The following is an 8,014-nucleotide window of genomic DNA, read 5'->3' as shown; positions in this document are numbered from 1 at the left end:
TGCCCGTGAGTGGGGGGGGGGGCATCTATTCAGACTTTAGCCTTATGAAGCTGCTAGTGTTTGTGTTTCACTTGCTGTTAGATGACCAGAGGTACTAGGCGTCTCCATCGCAATGGTCGATTTATAGAAAATCCACTTTATATTTTGCTTTCTCTGCTTTGAATCTATAGTCCTGAAGAAGAATCGACCAACCATTGCCGATGGTATCCTTTGGTAACCCATGAGATGGGTACGGTACGGATGGTGGGCTTGCCTTCCCAGCATCACTGTCAAACAATTGCATTTGGGCATTGTTCCATTCTTCACTTTTTTTCCCGTAGATGGGAATGTTTTACCATTGCCTGTTCTGATGCGGGTTTTTTTTTTCTGTTGGTTACATGTCCAATGAGGATTTCAATGCTGCTTAAGCAATGGAATATTCGTTTGCACTCTGTGTGACATCGTTTGACGCAGATCTTACTGGTCTATTTATTTAGCAGCGTTGCCCATCGTAGTGATATTATCACACAGCTCAGCATGATGTGCATTGGAGTACTCTCTCGCTCTCCTCTTGGTTGCCTAACGACCTCTAGGGTTATCTAGGGGTAAGCCATTTCTGGCTTACTAGACCTAATAGTACCGCGTAGTTGTATAGTCAGTCCTTGCAACTAGGGCGCCACTGTCACCTCCACGCATTGGGGTGCACATTTTCTGAATCGCCACATAGACCGTTCAAAGAAGAATAAAGCGGGGATCAAATATTTCTCATGCAGTTTGTGGGCAGAAAAAATTAGCCTAGAAAGATTGAACAACTACAACCATCTTTTCTTAGCAAGCCATTCAGAGGTGTCCATGGTGATACAAAAACTGTTCCGTGCTGGCAATAGTAGTATGTCAGCTTTGACTTTGAAAGCTAAATCGATTTATTTACAGTCTACAGTAGCGCGTTAACGGTGCCCCCTCGCATAGCCACACCTCAGTGCAAACTTCGTAGCCGCCTGCGCTCCCGGTACAGGGACATCCTTTGGACTGTGGATGAAAAAAAATGTTGCGTGAGTGAAACGGATGCTTAGAACAGCAATCCTTCTGCCGGTCTGTACTTACTGTAAGGATCGAAGCGTTGCAGTTCCAGCTTATCGGCCAACCGCTCCCGGATCATCGTGAACTGATGTCCGCTGACTGCGCTCTCCATCAGCACAAGAATATTTCTGCACAAAAAGATCAACACGAACGGGAAACACGAAGGAAAACAAAAAAAGAAAAGCACCATTACTTAACCAATCTCTGTTTCCAAATGTTTCCAACACTCCTGTGTTTGGAAAACGTCACTCACTTACTTGCTTTTTGCCTTCTTTAGCAGAATGTTGGTAATGAACATGTTTGCGCTTGTATTTATGGCTGGCAAATGCTTGAATACTTTAAAAGAATGGGAAAAGTATGAACTGCCGGTTTTTGGATCGAGCGACCAGGTTCCAATGTTTACAAAATGCATGCAATACAATCCTTCAGCTGTCAAAATGGAGCATGGCGCACGGTGGGACTTCCACATGGGATTACGGGAATACATTACCGGCTTTTCCTTGAAAATGAGACTCATTATAAAATTGTTTGAAGATCAGGTAAAAAGAAAGTGCATTTAAAAATTTCGTAGTGAAAATTTTGGAGGCGGAATAAAGTGAAACAACCATGGGATCCTGTCATCGTCAAACGCGCAGCTGTCAAAACAGTAACCACAAATCAAGGCGCGTGTTGTGAGTCCCCAACAACACAACACCAGCAACACCGCCGCTACCGACTTGTAGCGAAAAGAGGAGCGCGTGTTTTCAACCTGCACGACTCACTTTACACAATGGAAACCGTAGCTGGACCGGAGCCGGCTAACCCAACGGTGGAACCAGGCAATGGCATCGCGATGCCGGCCATGAGCACCACCACACCGCCGGGTCCTTCCACAAAAAAGCCCGCACAGAAAAGGAAGAAACCGACCGCGTCCCCACAACCGCCGCCGGGAACCGACACATCAGGCGCCAAATCAAAGGCGGCGATTGAGGTAAGCTTAGATTGCAGTGTACAGCAGTAGAGTATAATAATAACAAACGAGCTTTTCAACAGCACGATGGCACGGGTACGGCATTGAACGGCAATGAACAGCAACTGCAGCTGCCGGCAGGAGCGTCCCCCGCCACCCACGATAACCCTGCACCGAGTGCCAAGAAGCAGAAGAAAAAACAGTCCGAAGAAGGGAAAGAGACGGCCGGCAAGAAGCCGAAACCGAACGCCAAACAGGTGCGCTTCCACATCAAGCTGTATTCGGCCCCGAAACAACCGGCCGCTACCACAACGGCCGGAATAGCGAAGAAAAAGAAGGCCAAACAGCAGCAGCAGCAAACGGCTACCACTGTCGCCTCGGACCAGCACAAGCAGCAGCAGCAGCAGCAGCAGCAGCATAATGGTTCGGAACCGACGAGTAAAAAGTCGTCGAAAAAAAATCGCGCCAGCGCGAAGGTGAACGGTGCGCCGGTCGGATTGCCACCGACCAGCGTGGTCACTCCGTTGAAGCGCCCTTCACAGATCAAGCAGGAACCAAAGACACCGACCAGGACAAGCATCGCCCCCGGTGGTGGTGGTGGTGGCGCTAGCGCTAGTGGTACGGCGCTGCACGAGCTGGACAGTGTAACGATCGGGCGGCAAACGTTCGCCTGGATGATTGGGCCCGGCACCACGGTCGAGGACTTTATGCGCAACCACTGGGAGCGGAAGCACCTGCTGGTGCAGCGTAACGATCGGTCGTACTACACCGGCCTGCTGTCCCGCGCCATGATCGACGAGATGCTGCGCACGAACAACATCGAGTACACGAAAAACATCGACATCACCTCGTACCGGGACGGGCAGCGCGAAACGCACAACCCGGACGGCCGGGTGCTGCCGCCCGACCTGTGGCACTTTTACGGCACCGGGTGTAGCGTGCGCATGCTCAACCCCCAGACGTATCTTCGCTCGGTGTACGAGCTGAACGTGAAGCTGCAGGAGTACTTCCACTGCATGACGGGGGCCAACTTCTATCTGACACCGCCGGGCAGCCAGGGTTTCGCGCCGCACTACGACGACATCGAAGCGTTCGTGCTGCAGATAGAGGGCCGCAAGCGGTGGCGTCTGTACGGGCCGCGCACACCGGCCGAGCTGTTGGCCCGCGTTTCGTCCGCGAACCTGCGGCAGGACGAGCTGGCGGGGCCACCGATCCTGGACGTAGTGCTCGAGGCAGGCGATCTGCTGTACTTTCCGCGCGGTTGCATCCACCAGGCGGCCACCGTACCGGGCGCCCACTCGCTCCACATCACCGTCAGCATGTACCAGCGCAACTGCTGGGCGGATCTGTTCGAGCAGATGCTGCCGATTGCGTTGGCGACCGCGGCCGACGAGGAACCGCAGCTGCGCGAAGGTTTGCCGCTCGACCTGCACCAACACTTTGGCATCGTGCATTCGGACGGCATGAGCGCGGAACGGCGCCGGCTGACCGTGCGCATGCGGTCCATGTTCGACAAGCTGTTTTCGGACGCGGCGATCGACGCGGCGGTCGACCAGCTGGCCAAACGGTTCCAGCACGATGCGCTGCCACCGCTGGTGGATTTTGGCGAGTGGGACGACACGGTGTACGGGGCCGGCAACTACGAATTCCGACCGGACGGTACCGTGTGGTGTGCGCGACCGATCGACGACCGGTCGTCGGTCCGGTTGCTGCGCCGCAACATACTGCGGCTGGTGAGCGAGGAGGACAAGCTGCGCATCTACTACCACACGGACAATTCGCGCGAGTACCACCAGTACGAGGCCAACTTCCTGGAGCTGGACCACGAGACGGCACTCGGCGTGGAGCTGCTGATCAAGATGTATCCGAGGTACGTGCTGGTCAGCAGCCTGCCGGTCGAGGATCGGCTCGAGTTCATACGAAGCCTGTGGGAGAAAGGGTTGATCGTGTGCCGGCGGCCGGACGCGGATGGGCCCGGCGCAGGCCCTTCCACGCCATCAACCACCACCGCGTAAGGAGGATGCGAACAGACATACAGAAACGAAGTGTATTTTTTGTTTAGGGATAGGATTTCATACAGTCAAAAGTAATCCGGTTTTTCCCTTCTAGTTTCCATCTCCCGTTTACCTATTTTTGCTCTTGTTTCGACCTCGACCTTTTGTTCCTTTTTTTTTTTTTTTGGTAAAGAAAGGCACGCTTGGAAATAAAATCATTCAACACAGCTCATGGGGCTCATTCGAATGTGTTGTCCGTTTTGTTTACACCGATCAAAGTGTGCCGTAGATGTATAACCATAGCAACGAAGCGCTTGTTTAGTATGGCACGTTTTGCATTCGTGTGACGGTGGTCACGGTTGGCGTAGTGAGATGCAGTGAGTGTTGCACAGCAGTCCCGGCACTGTGCAAAAAGACCGTGCTGTGTCTTTTTTGGTGCTCTAAACTTCATCGTCAGCAAAATTTCGCTTCCAACCCGTCGTGGACGAGTTCCAAGTGTCGTGTTGCGTAAGTGTATTATGATAATCGCGAAACGAGACTGTGTGTGTGTGTTTATCATTCGGCTGAATTATGGAAACGCAATCATGGCGTGGGCCTGGAAGTTGTTGGCAAAAAAGCAGCTCAGTGGCTGTGGCACTCAGCTAGCTGGGAGTGTGAAAATGTACGAACGGTTCGAATTTTCGCCACTAACAACTACTTGTAGAGATTGCTGAGTCCCACCTTACACTCCATCATGTGGGATTGAAAGGATTTGAACTCATTTCGATGACTCATTTCCGTTGCGAGCCACTGGTAGATGCATCGCATCGTTTTCTCATCAACGCCTCTAGACGGTTAGCGATTTTCTCGAGGTTTTTTTTGCTCATAATCGATCGATAATCGGAAAGAAAAACCTCCACTGTCTTCCGCTTACTCCGCTGAGGCCACCCATGATTTCGCCTTCTCTAAGTAATACTGTGCCGGCGCTCTCCGTCTGTACGCGCAGTGTAAGTCCATGCTGTCAGTGTGTTGGTGAAGGCCCGCAGTTTATTTTGGCAATGTTGATGATGATGCACGTCAATGGATTCTTGACACGGCGTGCGACGGTCGTTTCCACGACAGCTTAACACTCACTACGGTCCGGCAAGCGAGGTGAAATTTCAACGCTGTTGTATCTTATCTCAATCGTGGGCTTATTTTCGCAGCAAGCGAGTGTTGCAACCCGGGGACACGGACGTCGACAACACAACAACAGGCCCAGCGGCGCCGCAGTGAATGTTTGGCCGCGGACAGGATCGCCATGGCGCTGGCACATATCGCACGGATCATGCACGACTCGTTGCATCGGGGCGTGCGCGACGTGTCCGAGTTTCTGCAGCACGAGCAGGGGGAAGAATTCTTCGTCGCCCGCAACAAAACGTTCGCGGTGAATCTGCTCGCGTACGCGCTTGGCCACCTGCCGCCGACGCGCGTTACCAGCCTTGATCAGTGGGAAAGTTCCAGCGAGCTGGTGGCCGATCGGAAACTGCACCATTTGCTAACCGCGCTCGTCGATCGGATGCCGACGCTCGAGTTTCAACTCATCCCACTGGTGCTGCTGGCGGACGATCGTCTCGACGCGTCCTTTATTGTGCGCGTGCGCAATGCCCCGCACCGGACGCCGGATTGCGTGTACATCGATCTGAGCCACCGGAAGTACGCTCGGTTCGAGCAGTTTCTCACCGCAAACAGGCTTCCGGCCTGTACTCTGTGGTATCCGGTGAACGGGGTGCTGCGGTACGAATGCGCCGCCGACCCGAACGTGCCGCCAGCGCTAAAGATCGAAAGTCGTCGAAACACGCCCCCGAGCGGCGTGTGGCAGATGCTAACGGTGGCCACCGGTGCGGCTGCATCGCTGCTCGCCTTCACCCCGCTCGGCGCTACCGTGACCATTCCGCTAACGATGGCCAGCAGCGTGTTTTCGCTCTCGGACCTGGCGGACAGCTGCAAGCACGATACGGGCCTCACGGTGGCTAGACGCGCCATCGCCCTAGCGCTTAACCTCACCAGCTTTGCGAGCGCCGGCGTAACGGCAGCCTGTCGGGTGGATAAGCTGCGCCGGCTGATACCAGCGGAAAGGCTGCTGCAACTCGAACGGACCGGACAGTTTCTCACCGGTAAGTCACGTCGAACGCCACGACGGCAAGCGCGCTGTCGGTGAACAACATCCTGCTGAAACGCTCCTTTCCACCTCCCCCCCCCCAGCAACCATGCGAATGGCCGCCACCGGTGGCGCCATCCTGACGGTGATCGGAACGGTTGGCGGGTGGCAAACGCTGTCCACCGGCGAATGGCTGGAACTGGCCGCCCTGCTCTGTTTCGCGTACCGGGAGTGTTTCAACGAAGCGACTGCCATCCGCCTGTTCAACCAAATGCAGCGGAACGGGGTCCGTACCTTCTTCCGCAAGCTGTGCCCCAACGTGCCGGATGGCGTGCTGCGCACCAAGCTGACGGGCGTCTGGTTCGAACGGTTGCTGCCGCTTGTGATGGACTATCTAATGCAAGGCGTACAGTTTGAGGTGGACGACAGCTTCGCCACCATCTCCCTGCACGGCTACCGGCTGCAGTTTGACGCCCTGTTCAACGTTAACTGGTCCCAGCTGCTAACGTTGCTGCGCTTTCTGCAGTCGTCCACGGCCAGCATCAGCGCCGGTCAAAAGCGATGGACGCAGCACGGTGTGGAGGACGTCGTCGAGCTGCTGCAGTTCGTGGGCAAGCTGCGCGACGTTGCCTGCGCAATGCTGGCCGATTACGTCACGCTTGGCCACGGCCATCGCTTTACCCTCGGTACCGTGCGTGCCTTCCTTGCGACCGCACATCTGAACAAGCTGGAACTGCTAAAGCAGATGGCTGCGCTCGATCCGAAAGCTACGCAAGCCTTGAACGAGCTGCGCGAACGACCGGCCGGCATCGACGGTGGTGATCCGGAGCTGTTTCGATGGCTTGCCACCCATACGGCCGCCACCGGGTACGAGGCCGCACTGCGGGCGCTACTGTCGGTGGCAGCACACCGGTCGAGCTGCTCGGGCCCGATCGCATTCGACCGGGAGCGTATCGTCGTCAGTCCGCTGTTTGCCTTCAGCGCGGAAGCATTCCTCGCCGTGCCCGACTGCTGGCGCAGCATCCTGCTGCACGACGAGCGATTTCTGCGCCTTTGTTACGATGCCGACGAGCGGAAGCTGCTGCAGCCGCGGGCCGCCGCCGTCTGGCTGCGCACCTGTTGCAGTGACGCCATCCATTACCGTGACACGGTCGAGCTGCTCCGGCAGCTGTTCGAGCGGGCCGATGCCACGGGCACGCTACCGGCCGCACTGGAGTATGCGCTCGGGTTCGAGGGCACGGTGAGCGTGCCGCACGTTTACTACAGCATTCTGAGCGCGTGGAAGCAGAGCACCGGGCGGCGGTTTGCACCGTTCGACAAGCGAACGATGCACCACTTTCGGCGGCTGATGACGGACGCGGAAGCGCTCGGCCTCGTAGCATTCCACCGTACGCCGGTTCGCGATGACGAGCTAGCCGAGCTGCGACACGATGACAGCGCCTTGGTCCGGTTCGTTGCCGGTGCTGGGCTCCGGCAGCTGCTGGGACACGTGCCGGCTGATGCGTCGAACTGTACGATTCCTTTCGGACCAGCCGAGCGAGCCGCCTGCTGGCTCGGGATGATACCTGCACTGCGCAATCCGGACGGTCGCCAACGAATCCGGCAAACGCTGCTGGCGCTGGTGACCAGCGGGTCCGGGCGGGTGTTACAGCCGGTCGCTGACAGCGAACAGTACGGGGGACGTACCATGGACATCCGAAGACTGATGTTTGTGCGGAACGCGGATACGATCATACTGGAAGCGCAAATCCGTGAGGACGGTTACATTCACTTTTCATTTTACCTCTGCGGAAGCACGATCTGCGCTAGCGGAGCAACATAATCGTTTCGTTGAGTTGTTTTTTTTTTTAAGTAGAACATAAATAAAAGCAAATGATACTAACGTTACCCATA

At 55.6% G+C, this 8,014-nt stretch overlaps 3 protein-coding genes across 4 annotated transcripts; 2 read left to right on the top strand and 1 right to left on the bottom strand.

Annotated features, from left to right (window-relative positions):
* Positions 1-783: 783 nt before the first annotated feature.
* Positions 784-1,481, bottom strand: LOC118506581 (39S ribosomal protein L33, mitochondrial). Its single transcript, XM_036043937.1, has 3 exons — positions 1,317-1,481; positions 1,084-1,187; positions 784-1,008 (listed from the first exon to the last, which is right to left on the bottom strand). The coding sequence occupies exons 1-3, from the start codon at positions 1,469-1,471 to the stop codon at positions 956-958; spliced, it is 312 nt and encodes a 103-aa protein (XP_035899830.1). The 5' UTR covers positions 1,472-1,481; the 3' UTR covers positions 784-955.
* Positions 1,482-1,684: 203 nt separating this feature from the next.
* LOC118506573 (bifunctional lysine-specific demethylase and histidyl-hydroxylase NO66) lies at positions 1,685-4,243 on the top strand. The gene is made up of 2 exons (XM_036043915.1): positions 1,685-2,029; positions 2,092-4,243. The coding sequence occupies exons 1-2, from the start codon at positions 1,829-1,831 to the stop codon at positions 4,021-4,023; spliced, it is 2,133 nt and encodes a 710-aa protein (XP_035899808.1). The 5' UTR covers positions 1,685-1,828; the 3' UTR covers positions 4,024-4,243.
* An 84-nt stretch (positions 4,244-4,327) lies between these two features.
* Positions 4,328-8,014, top strand: LOC118506571. Of its 2 annotated transcripts, none has more exons than XM_036043912.1 (3): positions 4,328-4,509; positions 5,187-6,137; positions 6,226-8,014. In XM_036043912.1, exons 2-3 carry the CDS (start codon positions 5,282-5,284, stop codon positions 7,941-7,943), a joined length of 2,574 nt encoding a protein of 857 aa, XP_035899805.1. In that variant the 5' UTR covers positions 4,328-4,509; positions 5,187-5,281; the 3' UTR covers positions 7,944-8,014. The 2 variants fall into 2 exon arrangements, with proteins under 2 accessions (XP_035899805.1, XP_035899806.1); XM_036043913.1 differs by lacking the exon at positions 4,328-4,509 and adding an exon at positions 5,001-5,119.

This window comes from Anopheles stephensi, chromosome 2 (genome assembly GCF_013141755.1).
Source record: "Anopheles stephensi strain Indian chromosome 2, UCI_ANSTEP_V1.0, whole genome shotgun sequence".
Taxonomy (NCBI): domain Eukaryota; kingdom Metazoa; phylum Arthropoda; class Insecta; order Diptera; family Culicidae; genus Anopheles; species Anopheles stephensi.
Note: the sequence above shows the minus strand (reverse complement) of the source record. Positions and strands in the feature narration are given on the sequence as shown.